General features: G+C 43.5%; 1 protein-coding gene across 1 annotated transcript in view; it reads left to right on the forward strand.

The window, feature by feature from the left end:
- The window catches only part of atp10a (ATPase phospholipid transporting 10A), a 173934-nt gene that overhangs the window by 80110 nt on the left and 66289 nt on the right, over positions 1-27535 (forward strand). Inside the window, exons 5-10 of the mRNA XM_041198658.1 lie at positions 5714-5845; positions 7965-8095; positions 9810-10062; positions 14354-14571; positions 16402-16596; positions 20870-21425. Coding sequence (XP_041054592.1) covers positions 5714-5845; positions 7965-8095; positions 9810-10062; positions 14354-14571; positions 16402-16596; positions 20870-21425 — 1485 coding nt within the window. The remainder of the gene's footprint in view (positions 1-5713; positions 5846-7964; positions 8096-9809; positions 10063-14353; positions 14572-16401; positions 16597-20869; positions 21426-27535) is intronic.

Here is a 27535-nt window from a genome sequence, read left to right on the forward strand (position 1 = left end):
TGAAGAAAGAGGGAGTTGCATATCCAAGTTTGCAGATAGCATTGTTAGGAGGTACAGTAATTTGTGGAGATGGGAACAGCAACTTTTTAAAAATCATTTACAGGATGTGGGTGTTGCTGGCTGGGCCAGCATTTATTGCCCATCCCTAATTGCCCTTGAGAAGGTGGTGGTGAGCTTCCTTCTTGAACAACTGCAGTCCATGTGGGGTGTAGGTTCACCCACAGTGCTGTTAGGAAAGGAGTTCCAGAATTTTGATCCAGTGACAGTGGAGGAACGGCAATATATTTCCAAGTCAAGATAGTGAGTGGCTTGGAGGGGAACTTCCAGGTGGTAGGGTTCCATCTATCTGTTGCACTTTTCCTTCTGGATGATAGTGGTCGTGGGTTTGGAAGGTGCTGTCTGAGAAGCCTTGGTAAGTTCCTGCAGTACATCTTGTAGATAGTAGATGGCTGCTACTGTTTGTCAGTGGTGGAGGGAGTGAATATTTGTGGATGTGGTGCCAATCAAGCGGGCTGTTTTGCCCTGGATGGTGTCAAGCTTCTTGATTGTTGTGGGAGCTGCACTCATCCAGGCAAGTGGGGCGTATTCCATTGCACTCCTGACTTGTGCCTTGTAGATGGTGGACAGGCTTTGGGGAGTCAGGAGGTGAATTACTCGGTGTAGCATTCCTAGCCTCTGACCTGCTCTTATAGCCACAGTATTTATATAGCTAGTCCAGTTCAGTTTCTGGTCAGTGATAACCCTCAGGATGTTGATAGGGGATTCAGTGATGGCAATGCCGTTGAATGTCACGGGGTGATGGCTAGATTCTTTTTTGTTGGAGATGGTCATTGCCTGGCACTTGTGTGGCACGGATGTTAATTGCCACTTATCAGCCCAAGCTGACAACATGTATAGGGACAGGCAAACTGAATGGAAGCATTTAGGACAGGTGGCGTTCAATTTGGCCATCCACTTTGGATCTGAGAGTTGAATCAGAATTTTTTCAAAGTGTCAAGAGTCATGGGGTTGTGGAGGATCAAAAGGATTTAGATGTCTCTGTGCACAAATTTGGAGGCAAAATGGTTCATGGATTGTTGGCCTTTATCTCAAGAGAGCAGGAATTTGGAACTGTACAAAATCTTGGTCAAACCCACATCTGAAGTACTGGCTTGGTCAATGTAACAAGGGGAAAAGTGCTTTGGACTTGGAAGAGCACTGTATAGATTCACCAGAAAGATTCTGGGGTTTAAAGGGTTAAATCATGAAGACAGGTCACAATTCAACAGAAATTTAACTGGATCAGCCTCATAAATGCTATGGCTACAAGAACAGGTCAGAGGCTGGGTAACCTGTGACCAATATCTGACTTTCTGACTTGCCTCAAACAGACTTGTTCGTAGTATATATAGGCCAGGATTTTGCCCTCGTCGGGCGGACTCAGTGGGGGCGGTCGGGAAGCCGATGGCTGCCGTGATCGGGGCCTGACTGCAATTTCACATTGGCAGGCCAGTTAAGGCCCGCCCGGTGTGAAACGTGCACGGCTGCGCTCGGCGCTGCCTATGTGTAGTGGTGGAGGAGGAGGGGAGAGCGAGCGGAGAACTTCGTGAGTGTGCGCAGGAATAGCTCCGAGGCACAGAGCTGCCTCAGGGAGATGAAGGTATAAAAAAAAAATAAAAATAAAGGATTTTCAGATGTTTTAAAAGAAACACGTCCCCTCTATCACATGTTAGAAATTAGTACGAAAATATTACATTTTTAATGAGGGATCGAAACCTCATCCCGCCCGTGGATGAGGTTTCGCAAAAAATGCAAAGGCCGCTTGGCCTTTTCACCTGCCTGCCAACGGTAAGGTTGGATGGGCAGCGAAAAATTTAATTAAATTAGATTGTTAATGACCTTAATAGGCCTGGTAATTGTTGGCGGGCGTGCCTGCCAACCGAAATATCGCGCGAGTGCTTGATGACATCGGGACGCTCGCCCGTCATCATTACGTGTCATTTTACGCTCTTTTGGGTTGGGCGCGTGCCTGCCCGACGAGCTAAAACTTCTGGTCATAGAGAAATGTCAGAAAGACTTGGCAAGCTTCAAGCATGATGGTATTTAAATATTGGAGACCAAGAACACAAGAAGTACGAGTAGGCCATTCAACCCTCCAGCCTGCTCCACCAGTTAGTAAGATCATGACTGATCTGATTCTGGCCTCAGTTCCACATTTCCTCCCCATAACCCTTGACGCCCTTGTCAACCAAAAATCTGTCTAACTCAGCCTTGAGTATATTCAACAACCCAGCCTCCACCGCTTGCTCATAAGACAACCCCTTCGTTCCAGGCATCAGCCTAGTGTTATCTTCTCGGAACTGTTTCCAATATAAATATATCTCTCCTTAAGGTAGAAAGAAACATACGAATTAGGAACGAGCGTAGGCTATTTGGCCCCTCAAGCCTGCTCTACCATAGAACCATAGAAAAGTTACAGCACAGAAGGAGGCCATTCAGCCCATCTTGTCCATGCCAGCCTGAGGACACCCAGGTGCCCTTTCTAATCCCACCTTCCTGCACCCAGCTCATAGCCCTGCAGCTTACAGCACTTAAGGTGCAGATCCAGGTCCTTGTTAAAAGAGTTTGGAGTTTCTGCCTCTACCACCAACTTGGACAGCGAATTCCAGGCACCCACTACCCTCTGCGTAAAAACGTTCTTCCTCATGGTCCCCCTACACCTCCTGCCACTTATCTTGAATCTATGTCCCCTGGTTCTAGAATTCTCCATCCAGGGAAACAATTTTATCATGTCCATTCTGTCCATTCCCCCCATAATTTTGTACACCTCAATCAAGTCACCTCTCAGCTTTCTTTGTTCTCAGGAAAATAACCGCAACCTATCCAATCTCTCCTCGTAGCTACACTTTTTTACCTCTGGCAACATTCTTGTAAACCTCCTCTGCACTCTCCTCCAGAGCTATTACGTTCTTCCTATAATGTGGTGACCAGAACTGCACACAATACTCCAGTTGTGGCCTCACCAGTGTTTTATACAATTCCAATATTATATCCTTACTTTAATATTCTATACCTCTACCAATGAAGAACATTCCATATGCCTTCTTTACAACCTTGTCTACTTGAACTGCTGCCTTCAGGGACCTGTGTACTTGTTTGCCAAGATCTCCCACTTCATCTACCCCTCTTAATATATTCCCATTTATTGTGTAATCGCTGTAACTGTTTGACCTCCCTAAATGTATGACCTCACACTTCTCTATGTTAAAATCGATCTGCCACTTTACTGCCCACTCCACCAACCCATCTATATTGTTTTGGAGATTATGGCTATCCTCTAGACTGCTCGGCCAATCTTTGTGCCATCTGCAGATTTCCCAATCGTGCCCCCTATGTTCATGTCCAAATCGTTAATATGTAACACAAACAGCAAAGGCCCCGAAACCGAGCCCAATGGAACACCACTTGAGACAACTTTCCATTCGCAAGGGCATCAATTGACCATTACCCTTTTTTCCTGTTACAAAGCCAACCTTTTATCCAGTTTGTCACATTACCCTGAATCCCATGGGCTTTTATTTTCCTGACGAATCTGCCATGTGGGACCTTGTCAAATGCCTTGCTAAAATCCATGTACACAACATCCACTGCACTACCTTCATCAACTCTTCTTGTCACTTCCTCAAAGAATTCAATCAAATTTGTGAGGCAAGACCTTCCTTTAACAAATCCATGCTGACCATCCCTGACTAGTCCATGCCTTTCCACATGACAGTTAATCCTATCTCTCAGGATTGATTCTACTAATTTGCTCACCACCGATGTAAGACTAACTGGCCTATAATTGTTTGGCATTTCCTTTGATCCCTTTTTAAACAATGGAACTACGTTTGCATTTCTCCAGTCCTCCAGTACCTCCCCTGTATCTAGTGAAGATTAGAAAATCATCCTCAGAGCATCTGCTATCTCCTCCCTGACTTCCTTCAGCAGCCTCAGAAACAATCCATCTGGTCCTGGTGACTTATCAACTTTCAAGGATTTCAACCCTTCAAGTACTTCCTCTCTCTTTATAACTATCCCGTCCAATATCTCAGAGTGTTCCTCCTGGACTACTATATCTACATCGTCCCTTTCCTTTGTAAACACAGAGACAAAATATTCATTCAAAACCCTTCCCACAGCCTCTGCATCTACACACAAGTTTCCATCTTCATCTCTGATAGGTCCCACTTTTTCCTTAACTAACCTTTTAGCATTAATGTATTGGTAAAACATCTTCGGGTTATCTTTAACTTGCTAATCTTTTTTCATGCCCTCTCTTTGATTTCCTCATTTCCTTTTTTACTTCGTCCCTGCACTTCCTATATTTGTCTAGGCTATCTGCAGTGCTTAGTTCTTTGTGCTTATCGTACGCTTTGTTTTTCTGTTTGATCTTCCCCTGTATTCCTCTAGACAAGCAGGGAGGTCTAGATTTGGCAGTACCACTCCTATTTTTGTAGGAGATATGTCTACTTTGTACAATTAGGATCATGCTTTTTAGTGCTTCCCACTGGTTTTCCACTGTTTTATCTTCCAGCAGTGCTGTCCAGTCCACCAAAGCCAAGTCCCTTCTCATTTCTGCAAAATTTGCCTTCCCCCAGTTCAAGACTTTTACTCCTGCCTTATCTCTCTCCTTTTCCATGGTAATGCTAAATCTAACTGAATTGTGATCACTGTCCCCAATATGGTCACCAACTGTCACTTCATCCACTTGCCATATGATAAGATCATGGCTTATTGTGGCCTGAACTTCCCTATCTACCCTTTACCCTTTGACTCCCAGGAGTGATCAGAACTGCACATGGTACTCCAGGTATAGTCTCACCAATGCCTTGTACAGTTGTAGCACGACCTCTGTACTTTTATAATTCCCTTCTTTTATGCTTCATGTGGCACAGCAGAACCAAAAAATGTTGTTTTGAAGTTGGCAAACCTACGTGTAAAGACAAGCTCATAGCACAAAAGACCGCTGATATTAGATTGGTTGAGAAGATGGGGTAAATTAAGAAATGGTCAGCAGCCAATGGGAAGCTCTTAACAAAAACAGAATTACCTGGAAAAACTAGCAGGTCTGGCAGCATCGGCGGAGAAGAAAAGAGTTGACGTTTCAAGTCCTCATGATCCTTCGACAGAACTTGAATGCCAATGGGAAGCTCTTGTTGTACAATGACTGAAAATGCTGACTAAGAGAAGTGAGGTGTGCCCCCTCTTGAAGACCCAGGAGTTTCACTAAGCAATGAATTCACTATAGTAAGGGTGCAAGGAGAACAAATACAGAATGGCATAGAAGGCTGTGAAATCATTGCACTATATAAAATTGGCATAGGCTAGGTAGTTTTCCATGCAATCATTGGGTAGTATATATTTTGTAAACCAAACCCTGTAAGCATTCGCTTCTCCTGCAAGTGATTGAGAAGGATAACTACAATGACATTTATGGTTGGAATTCGAATTCTGAGATCCCAGATCTGGATGGAAGGAACCAAACTTCAGTTGAAGGCTTCTGTTTCCATCTTGATAAATGTTTGAACAATTTTAGTTGCATGCTATTAATATAGTGACAACATTTGTACTATTCTGGAACAGACTTGCCAGTGTATGCCAGCAGTCTATGCTTCCATTCTACAGGGCTCCCAAGGGTCTAATGCTAGTCCAGTATTCTTGGTTCTCATCCATCTTTCTCCAATCTTTTTAGGCCATGAGACTAAAGCTATGTTAAATAACAATGGACCACGCTACAAACGCAGCAAGCTGGAGAGACAAATGAATGTAGATGTCTTCTGGTGTGTGATCATACTTTTTGTGATGTGCCTTTTTTCAGCCATTGGTAAGTTGTGATAAGTTGTATTGGTTTAGGCAAATATAATCAAACCTCTTTGAATCCAAAGTGGATCTAACAGATACGTAGCTAAACAGTGCTGAAAAGCCACCAGAGGGGGGAAAAAAGACTCCATTTAATCACCTTTAAATCTTATGGAATTAGATAGTTCTGTCACATTTGAGTTTGATCAGATGACCAAGCTATGCAGCCTTTTTTAAAAGATGCTGCTGAAAGATTTTACATATATGCCTAACAGAAGAAACAAAAGATGAATCATTATACACAACTATTTAGTAAGTGCTGTTTGCTTCTGAAACCTATGTTGTTTGGCAAAACTGCCACTTGTTCCCCTCCTCCTGCCTCCTCTAACTTACTCAATGATGGCTTTGCAAGGACACCTTTTATAATGCTTCAGTCAATCTCTGGCCTCTTGCACTTCTCCAATCTTTCGACATTGGTTGTATCCCTCCGGCTCTAGTTTCTCTCCGGTTTGTTTCTCACCTGTTGTTCTTAGTTGAGTCTCCCTTTCTCACTCCCCTGAACTTCTCTTCCCTCTCGGTCCACTTCTGGCTTTGGTTCCTTCCATTCGGTTACTAAGAGCAACTTGCATAGGACTTTCCCTGTAGAATTGCATTTTGTTCTCATTGTCACCTAGCTTCACAATGTTTAGGATGCAAATTTTCAAAGTCATCAAAATAGCTTGGGATACTGACATTATATGCTTGAGAAGGAGTGTCACTGCTTAATTTTCACCCATTGTTTCCCCTATAAGGAGAGCTAAAAGAAAGAGGAGACCCTGATGGCCTGTGAATAAGTACAGTTAATAATCCATAATGTACAAATGAAAATAGACCTGTTGCTTCCTTTTCGGAGAAAGGATTAGGACAGGAAGCAGAAATAGGGAGTAGTGGCCGCAAAGCAAATGGGGAGCATACTAAGTAAGAGTTTGAAACTGGTGCAGACAGTTGAGGGAAGAGTTTGTCAGAGCAGTATCAGGAAAGCAGGAAGTGCTGGAAAACTCATCATCTGTGGAGAGAGAAGCTGAGATGACGTTTCGAGTCCAATAGGACCCTCCTTCAGAACTGTTCCGAAGAAGAGTCGTATTGGACTTGAAATGTTAACCCTATTTCTCTCCACAGATGCTGCCAGACCTGCTGAGTTTTTCTAGCATTTTCTGTTTTTATTTTAGATCTTCGGCTTCTGCAGTATTTTGCTTCTATTTCAGTGTCAGGAAAAGATGGAGCAGAATGGACAGTTATTCCAGGAATTAAAATCAGTTATCAACAGACCCAGTTTTAATGGAAATTGGAACTGGTCCAGTTGAGTTATTCCCTGTTGACCAATTGAGCTGTTCCCAGTTGGCTAGTTGAATTGTCTCCAGTTGGTAAGTGGAGCTTTGAGGAAAGGGAAGTTACTGATGGAAGATAAATCTCTTTTGCTCAAAGAAATTTCTTTAAAAATTGCGTTTGAACACTTTGGTACCCAATACTTGGGCATTTTTAAAATAAAAATAATTCTGGTCAGAATTAATGTTGGAAGTTTGGTGTCCGTGAGTAAACCTTTAAAAAGAAACTGCCTGTCAAGAAGTGACCCTTAACTTGAGTTTCATGTGAGTTTATACACCTTAAAACTGTAAAACGTCTCTGTGGCTGCAGGGTGAGCTGCAGTTACTCACCAAAATTTCTTCGACAGCAGTTTCCAAACCGGTGACCTCCGTCACCTAGAAAGCACAAGAGCAGCAAGTACATGGGTACATAGCCAGCTCAAGCTCCTCTTCAAGCCGTGCACCATCCTGCCTTTGGCATGTACTGCAACTTCTTCTTCATTGCTGAGTCAAAAATCCAAGAACTCCCTGACTAATACCATTGTGGGAGCACCTTAACAACACAGACTTCAATGATTCAAGATGAAAATCCATCATCACCTTCTCAAGGAGAATTAGAGATGGACAATAAATGCTGGCCTTATCAGCGACTCCCATAATCTCAAGAATGAATAATTTGAAAAAAGATCTATTGACTAATAATTATGAGCAGGCTTAATACTCCTGAATAACTAAGTCGAAAATGTACTTGATTTTGTTGGAAGTGTTTCTTAACATCATTTCTTTTTTTGCAATATGCAGGCCACGGTCTCTGGGTAGCTCAGTACGGTGATCAGCGACCAGTGTTTGACGTTTTCAGCAGCGATGGCACCTCCTTATCTCCTGCTTTATCTGGATTATACTTGTTCTTTACGATGATAATTGTCCTGCAGGTAACACAGCTGAAACCTTTTAATTGCACAACAATTTTCGTTTTAGAATAGGACATTGTTCTTCCTGGTCGTGCACCAGGATTTTAGGGAGCTCAAATCTCGCCTTATTACATAAGCCAGTGATACGCGTCCTGTCTGATGGATCAAAGCTTCCAAACCCAAAAAAAAATTGTAATTTCCCCAATTTCCTTCGGTCCAGCATTGGTGGTTATGCCTTTAGCTGTTTGGCCCCTAAGCTCTAGAATTTCCCTCCCTGAACCCCTCTGGCTCTCTACCCTCCTTTTAAGACTTGCCTTAAGACCTACCTCTTTAAACAAGATTTTACTCATCCGTCCTAATATCTCCTTACATGGCTCAGCATTGTTTTGCCTGATAGCGCTCCTGTAAAGCACTTTAGCACAGACTACTGCTGTTAAAGGGGCTTAATAAATGCAAGTTACTGTCATTTACATTTTGCATTGCACTTGTCTTCAGTCCTGTGTCTATGATATCATTATAATTTAAACGTAATACCTAAATATAAAGACTTTCAATGATCTGCTAGGTTCTATTATACTCTTGGTGGGACAAGGTCTCCTGTCTTCCTTACTGTGAAGACTGGGATTCAAAAGCAAGATGTTTCAGTGAGTGATAATAAATTTCCAAGGGGCAAAAACATTGCTACAGACCAATCATTTTAATTTGCAGCTCTCAGATTTCAGACTTCTCAGATTTCTTTATTTCAGATCTTCAGCACCCGCAATATTTAGATTTTAGCCACCAGTTTTCTGTCCTCACCTACATACTGACGCCTGCTGGACATGGTTCCACAGGCTGTCAGCTTCCAGTACCTCCTGAAATTGACAGTTTCCAAGTCTGCGCCTTGATAGAGTGTCAGCAGGCTTAGAAAGGTATTGTAGGCAAGCTCAATCCTGCCTTCACGCAAGCACTTTCCTGTCACCAAGCGGTAGCAGGAGTGAAATCTTTGACAGTTTCCTCCCCATTTCTCGCACAGGGAACTATGTTCACAGTTCCAGCACCAAACTGCTGTTTTATTAAAATGCTCATTCGGGATCAGTTGGAGGAATTAATCAAAGTAAGCATCAGTCATGGAAATGACATGCAAGTTGAAGTCGGGAGTTAGAGTTTCTTTCTGGTTAATCTTTGTGAATCAGTGAGATGTACCTGTCCCATCCCAAAGACAGAAATCTAGGATGATGTTCCAGTATTGTGGGAGTGCTGCGCTGTGTTGCAGCTGCCATCTACCAGATGAGGTGTTAAGCTAAGGCCCCCTCTGTCATCTTAGGTGGATCTAAAAGATCGAAGAAGAGCAGGGAAGTTATTCCCCGGTGTCCTGGCCGATATGCATCACAAAAACAAGTTATATGGTCGTTTTCACATTGCTGTTTGTGGGAGCTTGCTATGCACAAATTTCTGCTATGTTTCTTGCATTACAACAGTGACCACATTTCAAAAAGTACTTCAATGGCTGTAAAGTGCTTTGGGGTCATGGAAGGTGCTATACAAATGCAAGTTTTCTTTTAAAGTTGATCTATTCGCTCTAACTGAACTTTGGTAATCTCTGTGTCTTTCATTAACCTTCAGTCAGCCACATGCAGCAACACTGCTGAGATGGAAAATTGTTTTTCTGGAAATTGGGTTTCCACTATTTTAATGGTGGTATTGCTTTGTATGGGAACATGTTCATGTTACATTACAATTTTTTTTAATGCAGGTGTTGATTCCGATCTCACTCTACGTTTCCATTGAGATCATTAAAATCTGCCAAGTATTTTTCATCCATCAAGACACAGATCTATATGATGAAGAGACAGACTCTCGGCTACAATGCCGAGCACTGAACATCACAGAAGATCTGGGGCAAATACAGTATATTTTCTCTGACAAAACTGGCACACTGACGGAAAATAAAATGGTGTTCAGACGATGTACTGTGGCAGGGGTTGAGTATTCTCACGATGCTAATGGTAAGTCAGGCTTGCTGCTGGTGCTAATTATAGTAATCCCTGCTTTAGCAAAGTGAAGCCTGTATGGAGAACGCCTCTGGCTCCATGTGTAACCTGCCAGATTGTGCAATGCAGACAAGTACAAGTAAGGGAGACTCTGATCCCTGCTCTGTTCTGAACGAGCTGATTTCAGCATGGGGCAATTATGGGGTTACACGCAGATGTGAGAAGTGGCAGGGATTGCGGGGGAGTGGGGGTGGGTGGGACACTGCTATCACCAGTGCTGACATGTACCGCTGTATGTTGCTAAACCCACATGGGAAATAATTCATATTTTTCAATTTGGGGAGGTGATGGCATAGTGGTATTTGCACTGGACTAGTATTCCAGAGAGTCAGGGTAATGCTGTGGGGACCAGGGTTCAGATCATACATTGGCAGATGGTGAAATTTGAATTCAATAAAAATCTGGAATTAAAAGTCTGCTCAGTCTGAGCATGAAACCACTGTCGATTGTTGTAAAAACTCACCTGGTTCACTAATGTCCTTTAGGGAAGAAAATCTTCTGTCCTTAACTTGTCTGGCCTACATGTGACCCCAGACCCACAGCAATGTGGTTGACTCTTAAATGCCCCCTGAACAAGGGCAATTAGGGATGGGCAATAAATGCTGGCCTAGCCAGAGTCGTCCACATCCCATGAACGAATTAAAAAAAAAAATTGTCTCCATTCAGATTCGTTTAAATAATTCATTTTCCATACGTCAGTGCGTTCTGTACGTGGTTCATTAGGATATCGTAACTACCCAGTCCCTGGCTTAAAAGCACCAACCATAGGCTGTCATGTTGTAAAACCCATTGTGGCTACCTTTTATCATCTCAGTGAAGCCCCAAAGAGGAATTGAGTTATCTGATTTACCCCGCCACCACTGAAAAGAAGTTATAAGATTAGACCATTAATAAGGTGTCAGTGGTCTGTCCATCCGGCACAACCCACCACAAAAAAAAGGGAGGGTGAGAAATGACCAATGCTGTGATTGTAGTGATTACAGCTGGGCTTCAATTTACTTTTGAGCAAGCAGCTCAAATTAACAATCCTACAATATCAATTCTAATTTAGAACAATTTGTGGAGAATGTTCAGTACCAGCTGGTTAAAACTGTGAAATCAAACATTCGCTGCAGTCCTATAATCTCTTCTGCTCTGTGCTAGACATCTATTACCCATACAGAGTATGAATGTCCCATGTATAAGAAGGGAATGCACATATTTTGAAGGTAAATTTCTTTTTAATTTGGGGGATTTGAACTCCATTCATCTGTGTCGGAGTTCAGGCTGAAACTGTATGGCGGTGCACTGATCCGATTGCACCTGGTTTACTGTGTTCTGGTCACCATGGCACAATATGTCCACTCAGGCCCTGGTTGTACTGCGGAGAAGAGCAAGAAGATTAACACACTGATAGAGGGATAAGTGTTGAGAAATGCCTTGATAAAAAAAGACTCTATCCAGCCTCAGTAAACCTGACTGAGAGGACCTTTATAAGGGTATGCAAGATTTTTTTTTTAATATTCATTCAAGGGATGTGGGCTTTGCTGGCTGGGCCAGCATTTATTGCCCATCCCTAATTGCCCTTGAGAAGTTGGTGATGAGCTGCCTTCTTGAACCGCTCCAGTCCATGTGGTGTAGGTACATCCACAGTGCTGTTAGGGAGGGAGTTCCTGGATTTTGACCCAGTGACAGTGAAGGAACGGCGATATATTTCCAAGTCAGGATGGTGAGTGGCCTAGAGGAGAACTTCCAGGTGGTGGTGTTCCCATGTATCTGCTGTCCTTGTCCTTCTAGATGGTAGCGCTTGTGGGTTTGGAAAGTACTATCTAAGGAGTCTTGGTGAGTTTCTGCAGTGCATCTTGTAGATGGTACGCACTGCTGCTCTTGTGCATCAGTGGTGGAGGGAGTGAATATTTACGGATGGGATGCCAATCAAGTGAGCTACTTTGTTCTGAATGGTGTCGAGCTTCTTGAGTGTTGTTGGAGTTGCACTCACCCAGGCAAGTGGAAAATATTCCATCACATTCCTGACTTGTGCCTTGTAGATGGTGGACAAGCTTTGGGGAGTCAGGAGATGAGTTACTCGCCCTTGCCACAGGATTCATAGCCTCTGACCTGCTCTTGTAGCCACAGTATTTATATAGCTTGTCCGGTTCAGTTTCTTTTCAATGGTAACCCCCTAGGATGTTGATAGTGGGGGATTCAGCGATGGTAATGCCATTGAATGTCAAGGGTCGATGGTTGGATTCTCTCTTGTTGGGGATGGTCATTGCCTGACACTTGTGTGGTGCAAATGTTACTTGCTCCTTGTCAGCCAAAGCTGGATGTTGTCCAGGCCTTGATGCATTTGAACATGGACTGCTTCAGTATCTAAGGAGTCGCGAATGGTGCTGAACATTGTGCAATCATCAAACATCCCCACTTCTGACCTTATGATGGAAGGAAGGTCATTGATGAAGCAGCTGAAGATGGTTGGGCCTAGAACACTACCCTGAGGAATCCCTGCAGAGATATCATAGAGCTGAGATGACGGGCCTCCAACAACCACAACCACCTTCCTTTGTGTTAGGTATGACTCCAACCAGCAGAGAATATCCCCCCTTATTCCCATTGACTCCAGGTTTGCTAGGGCTCTTTGATGCCACACTCAGTCAAATGTGGCCTTGATGTCAAGGGTAGTCACTCTCACCTTACTTCTGGAGTTCAGGTCTTTTTTCCATGTTTGAACCAAAGCTGCAATGAGGTCAGGAGCTGCATCATAATAGAATGAAGGTGACAGGGTATTGATAAGGCTATTTAAAAAAAAATGGGGATCCTAACCTTATAAGAAGAGTCACAGAGTATAAAAGTGAGGAATTTATGCTAACTCTTTATCAATCACTGGATTGGTCTCAGCTGATGTATTGTGTGAAATTCTGGGCCTCTCACTTTAGGAAGGATGACAAGGCCTTGGCGAGGGTGCTGAGGCGATTTACTATATTATACCAGGGTTGAAAGATTTTGGTTATGTGGAGAAATTAGAACATCTGGGATTGTTTTCTTTAAAGCACAGAACGTTAAGGGGAGATTTAATAGAGGTGTTCAAAATGATGAGGGGTCTTGATGGCATAGGTAAGGAAAAAAAACTGTCCCCATTGGCAAGAACCTCGATAACCAGAGTTAGGCAGATTTAAGGTAAATGATAAAAATCCAGGAAGGAAATTAGAATCTTTTCAGTTAACATTTTGTAGTAATCGGGATTGCCCAAACTGAAAGGGTGGCAGAAACAGATTCAGCAGTAACATTCAAATGGGAATTGGAAAACACTTGAAAAGGATAGATTTGCAGAGCTATGGTGAAAGAGCAGGTGTTTAGAACTAACTAGACTGCTCTTTCAAAGAGCCAATGCAGGCACAATGGACCGAATGACCTTTTTTTGTGCTGTATAATTTTATGTCTTGGATTTCAACTTAAATGCAATGGCCCCACCTGCCCATCCAGGAAGTCAGGGGTGAGCTCACCTCTGCCTGCCCTGGAAGTCATGACTCTATTTTATATTGTTCAGGCAATTAATTGCCTGAAGTCATGGCTTCCACGCTTCTTGATACCCCACCTTCAAGAGCTACCAGCCAATGAGAGGACCGGCAGCTTTTCAGTCCCAGCAGCACCACCACCCAGAGCTCTGGCCACTGCTGGGATTGCGGAAAACCCTGGACGAACGACCCCAGAGCAGGCCCAGAAGAGAGGTAAGTGGGGGTCAGGGATTGTCAGATCCAGTGAAGCTCACTGGACAATCCTCCATGGAGCAGATGGTGTCCGATCAGCTTCCCTCCTTGCCCACCGCCCCACAGCTTGTGGGTGGACAGCAGACTTGTACTTGTTTTCCAACTTTTCTAATGCTGAGCCACACATGGGGATTTCAAAGAGTGTTGCTCATGTTACTGATGGTGTTGCTCATGTTACTGATGGTGTTGCTCATGTTACTGATGGTGTTGCTCATGTTACTGATGGTGTTGCTCATGTTACTGATGGTGTTGCTCATGTTACTGATGGTGATGAAGGAAGTGGTGGAATGATACTAGAAAAGGCTCTAAACAGTGTTTCCTGTTGGAGAAGGTAAGGGGGGGGACAGAAAGAGGTTTGGAAAAGAGCAGCAAATTGGGATTCAATAGTCTAAAATATTGTCTTATTTTAGTTTAAGCACCATTCAATTTTTCAGTAGTTTGATTTTATATCTTTGACATTTTAATGTGCAGTTATTGTAAATCTCTTATTCCTTGAACAGCAAAGAGATTGGCCATGTACCAAGAGCCTGACTCAGAGGATGAGGAATGTACATCTAAATCGGGAGCTATACCAAGGTGTGATAGCACATCCAGTCACCAGAGTGCCAAAATTGTTCACCGTACGCAAAGCACTAAATCTCATCGGCGGACTGGCAGTAGGGCAGAGGCTAAGAGGGCCAGCATTCTCTCCAAACACACTGCTTTCAGCAGCCCTATGGTTAGTATGCATACCATACTGGAGAGTGGCTCAGGGTGCATTTTGTTTCATTTTAGTTAGGTTCCATGTTAAAACATGCCTCAAACTCAGAAAGTTGTGGGTTCGTGCTACACTCAAGCACCTAATCTAGAATCGAGGCTCATCTTTAATGCAGTACTGAAGGAGTGCTGCATTGCCATGGGTCGTATCTTTTGGATGCAATGCTAAAACTGGGACTAGTCGGTCTGTTCAGGTGGTTACAAATGATCCCATGGCATTATTCAAAGAAGATTAAGGGGAGTTTGCCAAGTTTCCTTTCCAACAGTTATCCCTTAACAAGGACCAGAAAAGCAAGTTAACTTGTTATTTATCTCATTTACTTGCTGTGGAACCTTCATGTATAAGTTGGCTAGGAATTTTAAATCAACATGTCACCAGATTAACTCGTATTTGCAGTAATGAGTTGGACTCTGGAATGGGAAGAACAATTTCAAAATTTGCGGATCGCACCAAATTGGGGGTGTAGTTAACGCAATAGAATGTGACAAATTGCAAGGGGATGTTAGAAATCTTGCATAAAGGGTTTGTAAACGGCAGATGAGTTTTAATAAAGTGTGAAATGGTGCAATTTGGTCGGGAGAATCTAGGGGCTGCATACTGTTTGGATAACAAGAGATTAACCGGGATAGAGGAGCAAAGGGAAAGATGCAAAAATGGATGATACCAGTGTCCAGAGGATATACTTATCAGGAAAAGCTGGGGTTCTTTTGTCTAGAAAAGAGAAGGTTGAGGAGTGACTTTACAGAGGCCATTAAGCTAATGAAAAGATTTGATAGGGTAGACGTAGAGAAAATATTTCCAGCTGTGGGGCGGTCCAAAACTAGAGGTCAGAAATGGAAGATAGTCACTGATAAATCCAACAGGGAATTCAGAAGAATTTTTTTCTCGGGATGGTTAAAGGGAGGAACGTGCTACAACAAGTAGCAACAAGTTGTAACAAGTACAACAATATTTCAAACAAACAAAACACAGATACATTATAGTGGAAGCTAAACAAAGATATGAACGAGAAAGGAATAGAGAACATGAGATAGGAGCAGGAGTAGACCACATGGCCCATTGGACCTGCTCCATCATTCAATACAATCATGGCTGAGCTTGGGCTTCAACTCTAATTTCTTGCACACTCCCCATATCCCTTAATTCCCTGAGAGACCAAAAATCTGTCTATCCCAGCCTTAAACATATTCAACAATGAAACATCCACAGCCCTCTGGGATAGAGAATTCCAAAGATTCACAACCCTTTGAGTGAAGTAATTTCTCCTCATCTCAGTCCTAAATGATTGGCCCCTTATCCTGAGACTGTGCCCCTTAGATCCCTCGACCAGCGGAAAGAATTTCTCAGCATCTACCCTTTCAAGCCCCCTCAGAGGTTTGTAGGTTTCACTGAGATCGCCTCTAATTCTTCTAAACTCCAGAGAACATACATCCAATTTACTTAGCATTTCATTACAGGACAACGCCCTCACCCAGGGACCAATCTGGTAAACTTTCGAAAGGCTATGCTGATGAGGGTTGAATGAAGAGTAGTGGGAAGAGGCTTGTATGGAGTATAAATACCAGCAAAAACTAGTTGGGTTGAATGACCTGTTGCTCTGCTGTAAGCATGATGGAACTTCATGCAGGTGATAACTTTTTCAGTTTAAGCTGTGTGGTGTGGCCGATGTGAGAGTTAGCCATATGTTTCCCTAGAACTACTTGCATTTGGGGGAACAACCTATGAGCATATTAGTACGCTATAGACATTAGCTGTAGCTTTGTCGCATGCCATATGTTATTTATTTTCTAGGAAAAAGACATCACGCCTGATCCTCAACTATTGGAAAAGGTGAATGAATGTGCTGGCCAGCTGGAAGCTTTGAGACAACATGGCCAACCGTTAAGCCACTTGACCCCTGAATTATCTGACATCATTGACTTTTTCATAGCACTGACTGTTTGCAACACCGTGGTAGTTTCATCTCCAAATCAGCCACGACACAAGGTGTGTTTTACTCGTTCATCATGACCCTTTCCGCTTTAAACCTAACTCTTTCTTTCTGACTACTGTATTGTTACATTTACATTTGGATCCTTTATTAGAGTTGGAGGAAAATATAATTCTGGAAACACAGGAGACAGAGTAAGAGCTTTCAGTATACCAAACCTGGCCTAACATCTTGTTAGCCATGGTATGTGTATCGCAGTTGGCAAAAGCTGAGCAGTCAGTATAAACTAGCAAAATCAAACTAAGCAATATGTAGAATGATTACAACAGACCACCTTATTTCATGTACAAAATTATTTTGAACTGACATTGTCAAGGTGAACTAAGTAGCTTATGTTAATCTTTTAGTTCAAGCTTAAAAAAAAACACATAATTGCCCAGTTTCAATTTTGTTGGCAAAAATATGTTTGCAAAATTAGTTTTTTCTGTGATTATTTTGTAAAGCAATTTCTTCTGGACAAATTCACACGCTACGACTGTTTAAAGCTCTGTAAAGCTCCAGCTCCTAAAGTGTTCTTTAAACAGTCGCTTGGTAGTGCAAAACTTGAGTATTGCTGAAAAAAAAGACATGTCAAAGCTTTTCGTCTTGCATTCATCAGGACATTCAGCAAGAATACCAATATAAGGGGAAAACAACAATTTACATTGAATGAGAAGAGAGTGCTGATTGGTTAGCAAGTGGACACTGATTGGTAGAGGCGTTACCACGGACGATGCACCAGTTGATGGTGACTGACAGTTAACTGCTAGGCATTATTTGAAATTAAACCAGACAGCTTGACCCTGATTGGTCAAGGCATTGCCCAGAAGCATGAGTCAGCAACTGACTGTCACTTATTTTGTTTAGCTAAAATAGGTGCAATGTGTATACATGTACTTTGTCTACAAAGAATAGGGCCCTGTGTATTAATATATGTATCATCTAATATATGTAGCCACACTGCGAACCCGACGGACGATCTTAAATTGGTTGTCAGTGAAATTCTTAGCACACTAGCAAATGTTGTCCAATTGCAGAATCACATCTAATGTTAGACACTGTTTTGAGTTTTGCAAGCACTGGCTGGTTGGATACGGTCTGTGCCTTGCCCATTGTGAACAGTGGCTGGGACATGCTGTTTGATATGATCTGCCAGTCTTCAGGATGTACGGCCTACGTACCTAGCATCATACTGGCACTGAAATTCATATACCACACTACTCATTTGTGTGATAGGCAGAATGTCTTTTTGACAACAGCAGCATCCTGGTAGTGGTGAGTACCACTCACGTTGCTACTGCATAGTAGCAGCGTGAAACAGCTAGCTTCACCTGTTGTTGAAAATTTTGATACCTTGTCTTTCCAGGGTAACCTGAGGTAGACTGGGCTCTTTTCAGGGCCAAAAGTGATGACCTTAGGCCTGTTCATAAGTTTGCATGATATACGCCGTGAAATGACCGGATCAGGATACCAATTATCCCTCAGGATGTCTTTGTGCTTGTTTCCGCATCATGCTTGCATGGTGAGCATAAGTCTCGAGCCTTATTTATGAGGGTGCCGATAAGGCTACTCTTTTAGCACGTGGAGTCCCAAAACGTATGTTGACCAGGTTTGTGGTAGAGAACCCCCAGCAGATTTCTCAACTACTATGTCAAGGAAGGGGAGTTCATTTGACTCCATTTCAAAGATGAGTTTGAGCGCAGGTTGGAGCCAATTAAGATATGTAAGGAAATTATTACTTAGAGCTGCGGATTTAAACATAGCAGACGTATCATCCACATGTTGGAAACATGAGAGGGGTAGGAGGTTAGGTGTCATTCCATCGAAGATTCGTTTCTCGTGGAACCCAGCAATGATGTTTGTGAGAGCTGGGCCTAGCGGGGATCCCATGGCAACATCATCTATTTGGGCATACATGGTGTCATTGAAACTGAGCTCAACTGCGTGAGTTGCCAAGTTCGTAGGTTCAATGAATACTGATTCACGCAATAATGGTGGGTCTAGATGGTGATTATGTGGTGCTGCAGCGCTATATCTATGGCTTCCTTAAGTGGAACATTAGTGAGTAGGCTAGCAGAGTCAAATGAGCACATTGGACACAGCATTGCTATCGATTATGCAAGTCTTGTCTGGCCTGTACGACAAAAAGCTTCGACGTGGCTCTTTTTTCAACAATACTAAAGTGTTCTTTACATTCCACACGTTTATCCAACTTTTTTGAAGTGATCTATGGGCAGGAATTTTAGGTTGGCATGTGGGCATGATCGGCGGGCCCAGGAGCGGCCAGGGAATGGACCACTGCCAGCGATCGGCCCCTGACCGTGATTTCATGCTGCCTGGCCGATTAACTACCAGCCAGCGTGAAGGGGGGGCGGGTGGGGGGGCGGGCGGGGGTGGGGTGGGGTGGGGGTGGGGGGTAGGCGTTGTTGTAGGCGTGGGCATGGCCGAGCACTGAAGGAAATCTCCCTGAAGGCAGAGAGCTGCCTCAGGGAGCTGAAGAATTTAAAAGCCAAAAGAGAGTTTTTAAAATCTAGGGAATAAATGTCCACGCATCACAATCAGAACTTGAACGTAAACATGATGAAAGTTTTGCCCGTGTATTTTTAATACTTTTTTAGTTTAATAACAGAAACCTCACCCTGCCCATGGGTGAGGTTTCATCAAGAATGCAAAGTCCGCCTGGCAGATTTGCCCGTCCGTCAACCATAAGGTTGGACGGACCATGAAAAATTGGGGCAATTGGAACTTTAATGGGGTTAATTGCCCTCTTGATTGTCGGTGGGCGCACTTCCGACTTTCACACATGCCCACCGACTGAAATATCATGTGACCGCAGGATGACTTCGGGCCACTTGCCGGATGTCATCACATACTATTTTCCTCTCGAGGGGGTCAGGCACACGCCAGCACATTTAGCTAAAAATTCTGCCCTATGACATTTTACTTAAAAAGAAAAATCCAAATATTGACTTTTCTCCTTTTTCTGACAGATTTCTCTCTTTCTCACCTAAAGACTCCTTGCAGTTGCTCAGGTGTTAGTTATCCTATAGCCCCCTCTGCCAACTTCCCCCCCCACCCCCATAACCACCGCCTAATGAGCTATTCTTCATATGTGAGACTTCATTCTTTCCCCCTTTTTGTTTTCCTTCTTCCCCTAGCTCAGGGCTAGCCTAAAGCCTCCTAATGTTGCTCTGCTTGAGATCAGCTAACTCAGCACAAAGCCAGGGATTGAACCTAAGACCTATGTGGTGTCTCTGTCTGAACCCGATATATCAGTGTGGGGAGCTTGGCAGGAGAGGAGGGGGGATGGTGGGGGGGTTCATCATTCATTTCTCTCAAACCCAGCAACATTTACAGAAAATGCATTTGTCTGATGCTCTCAATCGTTGTTTAGAGAAGGAGAGAAGAGACAGTGAGTGTATGTTGGAAGATATTGATCAGTGATCCACAGCTTGATGCTGATAGTGAGGAATGACTCAAATCTCAACACTTAGGTTGAACATGCAAACATACAAAAAACTGCTCAATCTAAAAGTTTTGGCAGGGAAAAAAATTGTAAAATGAAGATATTTAATTCAAACCACATAGACCAGTATTTTCAGCTCAGTGTGCTGGCGCGCACCTGACACGCCTGAGCATGAAATAACGTGCGATGATGTCGGGCGAGCATCCTGATGTCATCGCGCACTCGTGCGATATTTCGGTCGGCGGGGCGCGCGGATAGACCAGGCGGCCTTTGCATTTTTTGTGAAACCTCATCCACGGGTGGGATGAGGTTTCCAGCAATGAATAAAAAAAATAAACATGTTTTTTTCTGAACTCATTATTAGCATGTCTCTCTGCATGTGCCTGAGTCACACAGGCGGGGACATATTTGTATTATTTGTGAAAACTTCATTTTTCATTTTAAAGATCTGCAGCTCCCTGAGGCAGCTCTGTGCCTTCAGAGAGCTTTCAGTGAGCACAGCCCCGCACACGTGCAAACCTCAGTCAATTGGCCAGCCAGCGTGGAGCCTCGGTCGTGGCCTGGTCACAGGCGGCGGACCGTTTCGCAGCTGCTCCCGGCCCCGCCTGCTCTGCCCACCCAACGAGGGGGGTAACCTGCCCATAATGTTCTGTTTCTGATTCTTATAGGGTGGCATTAACAGCATTTAGACCAGTCTCAACGTTCATATGAAGTGGCATAATTGTAATGAACTTGTTAATTTTAAAGCAAAGACAAGCATGTACATATTACAAAGGTTTAACAATGTTTTCTCTACTGAAGATGCTTGTGTTAATTTTCCAAAGGTTCGAGTCCGCTTTGAGCTGAAGTCTCCAGTCAAGACGTTAGAAGATTTCATCAAAAGGTTTACCCCCAGTCGCCTGACCTCGGGCTCTAACAGCAGCAGTTCATCCAGTATTTCTACAAGTAAATCACTGTATAGAGTCTCGTCCAGTGCCATACCCTCTCCTTCTGGAGAAGTTACCTTACTGAAGATGGGTGAAGAGCTTGGCAGATCTCCGCAGAGGGATAAGGGTGAAAATTTCTTTCAGCCAGGCATGGTACGAGACAATGGGAAAGATGGCGAGCTCCGCTATGAGGCTGAGAGTCCAGACGAGGCTGCCCTTGTTTATGCAGCCAGGGCCTACAACTGTGCACTGGTTGAAAGGTTGCCAGAGCAGGTGACCGTGGAGTTGCCCCATGTGGGAAAGTTGACCTTTGAACTCTTGCACATCTTGGGGTTTGATTCTACCAGAAAGCGGATGTCTGTTGTGGTGAGGCACCCGCTGACCGATGAGATTGTTGTTTATACCAAAGGAGCAGATTCTGTCATTATGGACCTCCTTCAGCAGCCTTCCACAGGTAGGCAAATATTTCTTCTGATAAATCTTTGTTCATACAGTAACTACTTCTCTTAACAATGGGTGAAATACAGAATTTCTCCCCCATCATGGGGATGTCCGGCATTTATACCTTGGGCCTGTGCTGAGTTCTTGTTTCAGAAGAGTGACCTCTCTCCATGGACAGTAGGGATAACTTTGTACCATGGTTTGCTTCTCCCTTAATACGGATCTGTGCTGCAAACGGATTTCAGATTGCCCAACAATCTGAATGGCTTTCTCAAGGATTAGATCTTACTTCGCTTGAAGCATGCCTGACAGTGCATCGTCCGCCATGCCTACAATTATTCTAAACCTAATTAGCTCAGATTTTGGGTCACCTTAATCACAGCCTTCACCCATTCTGTCCAACTCATTCATGGAGTTGACAGGTACTCCTGGCTGCTGGACACGTTTATTAAATTTAGCCTTGTCAAGGATTTAGTTACTTCCGAGGTTAAAATAAGCATCAAGTGATTTTAAAACTTCATCAAGTTTTGCAGATGAGCATTGATTCCTTGTCTAGCTTTTACATCATTGGCTATCTGGCCTACTGAATAAAGCAATGCGTTAACTTGTTCAGCTTCTGTCTTCTTGTCCAGACCTGAGGCAATATATCTACGAATCTCTTTCTCCAGAGTCCCCAGTTTTGTGATTGACCTGAATAAATCCAAATTGATCTGGAAGATTGGATATTTGAAACATGGTTAAAATTTTTAAGTTGCAGGTTTAGCTTTAAGAGGTTTCTGAAAATCCAAGATGGCACTGCCAAATACTTTTTTTTACAAAGGGTGTCCCCCCCCCCCACCCCACCCCCACTTACGAGTTTTGGCAGGCTCCTGCAGTAATGGCATTTGCGATATTGGCGTTTAAATTTTTTAAACAATGGATGCCTGGATCAACAGGCTAGTGTCTTCCCTGCTTTGGCGCAATGTTCCTGGGTCTCGAAAGCATTAAATCCTGGCTTTTGTTAGGTTTTGAGAACTGCCTACTCAGTCCCGATTAATTTTTAATTTTTTTTTCTTTGCTCGGAGCAAGCTCAGCCACCATGTGTTCAGGCGCCGACTTGAAAATCAGATTCTCGGATTGCTATGTTAAATGGCAATTTCTGACCACTGCTGCATTTAACTTCTTTTTCAGGACTCGTGTAGCCCAGGAATTTAAAAGTTTTAGCTCAGCCATGCGAGATCTGCTGGCTCTGCACACTCTGGGTATTGAATGTGGACTATTGAGGGGTTCAGTGACGTCTTCTGCTGCAGTGAGGAATTTTATTTTTGCCTTCAGCTTCCAAGCCTTTTTTTTTTTTGGAGCTTTGCTCTGGTGATTTCCGTCTGCCCTTCACTTCTTAAGCTTTTCTTCAGGTCAGAACGCTTCTTCAATTTTTCTTTCAGTTTTCCAGGATTTTAATTTTCTTCTGCAGTCTCTGCGAGGTTTTGAGCTCTATTCGCTGCCACCACATTGTACGGTGTTGGGAATAGTTCGGTAGGTCTTTTAAGGTATTCATAATCTTAGGTATAAGACTACAGTAAGTATTTATTAATGACTACAAACTATACATAGATACAGTAAAGGTCCAAGCTAGGAGCTGGCTCCACGCTTGCTTCTACACACGGCTCTATTCAAAACTACAGTGACCCCTAGACGCGGGTCACGTGTTTTGTTACATCACTGAATGGGCAGATCGTACTCAATCCCACACTAACCCTTTATGTGCCAGACCCTTCTGCAATGCAGAAGCATAGACAGGTTTTCTGCACTTTAGAAGAAGGGAGATGAAGTGCCAAATAATAAGCAACATTCTTACATTTAAAAAAAAAATCACCAGTTGCGCAACAGCATGGCACAGTGCTGTTTGTGTAGTACATGCGAATTATATTAGGCCTTTCGACCCCTCAAACCTGTAGTGTTTGCACTTGCGATTCCCGGACAGTGGAGCTGCCTGATAAAGCTGCAAGGTAAAAGATAAATTGTGGCGACAAAGTAGAAGGGAAACCAGAATAGGGTAGATTCAGATAACCGTGTTGGAGCAAGGTAAAACTTTATGTCTCAAATATATTTGAAGGGAACCAGAACTGAAAAGTCATTTACTTTGTAGCAGAAGAACATTGTTCTTTCCGTTGATTATCCTATGTTATAATTGCTCTAAAAAATGGCTAAATGCTTTGCTCGGACTGCAACAATATGTGAAAGCTTCAAAATGCAAATGAATGTTTCCCCCAGGATTTGGTTCAGCCCCACCCCCCCCCCCCACCCTTTAAACTAGCTTATATTTCACCGCTCTCCTTGGATTCACCCAGTTCTGTTGAAGGGTCATGAGGACTCGAAACGTCAACTCTTTTCTTCTCCACCGATGCTGCCACACCTGCTGAGATTTTCCAGGTAATTCTGTTTTTGTTTTGGTCCAGGACTCTGTTTCCAACCCTTTGAGGGAAAATCCACCCCTACATGTTCGTATACTGTTTAGAATCCCCTCACTTTGAATTCGTGTGATGATGTGCTTTAAATATTTTTAAACCTGATGTACAGGAATATTTAAAATAGAGCTGCTTTCTTGTACCTGAAGGTACCTAGAACATTTGAGCACATTTGCCTACTACAACTGGGAAAGGGAATATTTATCATTTAATCCCTCAACTCATTAAAATGTCGGTAGGAAAATTGAAAATTGACATCTTCATTAATGTATCATGTTGCTGCTGCACATTGTAATTAGAGAATTTCCTGTCCTGTGCATTTGCAGCGTTCTGCACATTATTGCAGTCTGAGCAAAAGCATTTAGCCACTTTCTACAGCAATTATAACATAGAACGCATAGAACATTGTTCCTCTTCTGACTGTGACCTCAACTCCATATTCTCACCTACCCCTGGTAAATGGCCCTTCAATTCTGGCTCCCTTATCATATATCCAAGATATTAAGTGGTTAACTTTCTTGAATACTGTTACTTGAATCAGTGCAATTCTAATTTTCCTTCTTCATTTCCACAATTTATCTTCTATTTACACCTCTAATGGACAGCTCCACTACCCTGGAATCGCAAGTGCAACACTGCGTTAAAAGACTCAATTAAGAATTGGAAATTTTGTTTGGTTGCAAGTACTCTCCATGGAAACAAATAGTACTCCTTATGTTTTATTACCCAGTTGTATTTGTCTTGAATGTTGACATAGTCTTTGCTTCAATCAATAACCCTGGAACTGAATTCCACTACCTCACAATTCAGTGTAATGCATTTTCTCTTGTGCCCTGTTTTAAATATCTTAAATTTAATCATTGATCCAAGGGCCCTCATTCTAGACACAGCTACTGGAAACCGCCAGTTTCTGTCTCCGTAAGCAAAATACTACAGATGCCGGAAGGCTGAATGAAAAATAGAAAACAGAGGAAATACTCAGTCGGTCAGGCTGCATCTGTGGCGAGAGAAACAGAGTTAACGTTTCAGGTCGATGTCACTCGCCAGGCCGGTTCTGACAAACGATCATCAGCCTGACATGTTAACTTTATTTATTTCTCCAATGTTTCCTTCTATTGTGTCCCATCAATTCATAATTTTAAGCACTAATAGAATACTGCCCCTTTAGTATTTTCTTCATGCCAGTCAACATCCCAGTGAATCTGTATTGCTAAAATGAATGAGGTTCTCCTGGTGTCCTGCCCAAGATTACTCCTTGCCCTCAAACTACTTAATATGGTCATTTATTCATTCATTTGCTATTTGTGGATATTAATGTGTGTGCAAATTGATTGCCTTATTTACTTACATAACTTTAAGACATCTTAAAATAATGAAGTGTTAGATAACTGCAAAATGTTTCCCCTTTTCTTCCTTTCTACAGATGTTAGAAAAAGATGATTCTCATATTGTCTCCTTTATGAAATTTAGGTAGTAACATTCACACTGAATTGATGCTAAAAACCAGGGATTAATGCATTTAAGAATAGCATCACTAGAAAATAAATAAAACATGTATCAGACTATACAGAATTACCTGGAAAAACTCAACAGGTCTGGCAGCATCGGCGGAGAAGAAAAGAGTTGACGTTTCGAGTCCCCATGACCCTTCAACAGAACTGAGTGAATATTAGGAGAGGGGTGAAATATAAGCTGGTTTAAGGTGGGGGTGGGGGTGTGTAGGGACAAGCAAGCAGTGATAGGAGCAGATAATCAAAAGATGTCACAGACAAAAGAACAAAGGGGTGTTGAAGGTGGTGATATTATCTAAACGAATGTGCTAATTAAGAATGGATGGCAGGACACTCAAGGTACAGCTCTAGTGGGGGTGGGATGGAAAGGCTAACAGAGCATAAAAGATATAGATTTAAAAATAATGGAAATAGATGGGAAAAGAAAAATCTATATAAATTATTGGAAAAAACAAAAGGAAGGGGGAAGAAACAGAAAGGAGGTGGGGATGGAGGAGGGAGTTCAAGACCTAAAGTTGTTGAATTCAATATTCAGTCCAGAAGGCTGTAAAGTGCCTAGTCGGAAGATGAGGTGCTGTTCCTCCAGTTTGCGTTGGGCTTCACTGGAACAATGCAGCAAACCAAGGACAGACATGTGGGCAAGAGAGCAAGGTGGAGTGTTAAAATGGCAAGCGACATGGAGGTTTGGGTCTTTCTTGCGGACAGACCGCAGGTGTTCTGCAAAGCGGTCGCCCAATTTACATTTGGTCTCTCCAATGTAGAGGAGACCGCATTGGGAGCAACGAATGCAGTAGACTAAGTTGGGGGAAATGCAAGTGAAATGCTGCTTCACTTGAAAGGAGTGTTTGGGCCCTTGGACGGTGAGGAGAGAGGAAGTGAAGGGGCAGGTGTTGCATCTTTTGCGTAGGCATGGGGAGGTGCCATAGGTGGGGGTTGATGGAGGAGTGGACCAGGGTGTCCCGGGGGGAATGATCCCTACGGAATGCTGCCGGGGGGGTGAAGGGAAGATGTGTTTGGTGGTGGCATCATGCTGGAGTTGGCGGAAATGGCGGAGGATGATCCTTTGAATGCGGAGGCTGGTGGGGTAATAAGTGAGGACAAGGGGGACGCTATCATGTTTCTAGGAGGGAGGAGAAGGTGTGAGGGTGGATGCGTGGGAGATGGGCTGGACACGGTTGAGGGCCCTGTCAACGACCGTGGGTGGAAGAAGGAGGACATGTCAGAGGAACTGTTTTTGAAGGTAGCATCATCGGAACAGATGCGACGGAGGCGAAGGAACTGAGCGAATGGGATGGAGTCCTTACAGGAAGCGGGGTGTGAGGAGCTGTAGTCGAGATAGCTGTGGGAGTCGGTGGGCTTGTAACGGATATTGGTGGACAGTCTATCACCAGAAATTGAGAGAGAGAGGTCAAGGAAGGGAAGTGTCAGAGATAGACCATGTGAAAATGATGGAGGGGTGGAGATTGGAAGCAAAATTAATAAATTTTTCCAGGTCCCGACGAGTGCATGAAGTAGCATCGAAGTAATCATCGGTGTACCGGAGAAAGAGTTGTGGGAGGGGGCCGGATTAGGACTGGAACAAGGAATGTTCCACATACCCCATAAAGAGACGGGCATATTTGGGGCCCATGCGGGTACCTATAGCCACACCTTTTATTTGGAGGAAGTGAGAGGAGTTAAAGGAGAAATTGTTCAGTGTGAGAACAAGTTCAGCCAGACGGAGGAGAGTAGTGGTGGATGGGGATTGTTCGGGCTTCTGTTCGAGGAAGAAGCTAAGGGCCCTCAGACCATCCCCTTGGGGGTTGGAGGTATAGAGGGATTGGACGTCCATTGTGAAGAGGAAGCGGTTGAGGCCAGGGAACTGGAAATTGTTGATGTGATGTAAGGTGTCAGAGGAATCACAGATGTAGGTGCGAAGGGACTGGGCAAGGGGAGAGAGAAGGGAGTCAAGATAACGAGAAATGAGTTCCGTGGGGCAGGAACAGGCTGACAGGATCGGTCTACCGGGACAGTTCTGTTTGTGGATTTTGGTTAGGAGATAGAAGCGGGCCATCCGAGGTTCGGCGACTGTCAGGTTAGAAGCTGTGGGAGGAGGAGATGAGGTCAGTGACAGTCCTGGAAACAATGGCTTGATGTTCAGTGGTGGGGTCGTGGTCCAGCGAGAGGTA

Source organism: Carcharodon carcharias, chromosome 11 (genome assembly GCF_017639515.1).
Source record: "Carcharodon carcharias isolate sCarCar2 chromosome 11, sCarCar2.pri, whole genome shotgun sequence".
NCBI lineage: Eukaryota > Metazoa > Chordata > Chondrichthyes > Lamniformes > Lamnidae > Carcharodon > Carcharodon carcharias.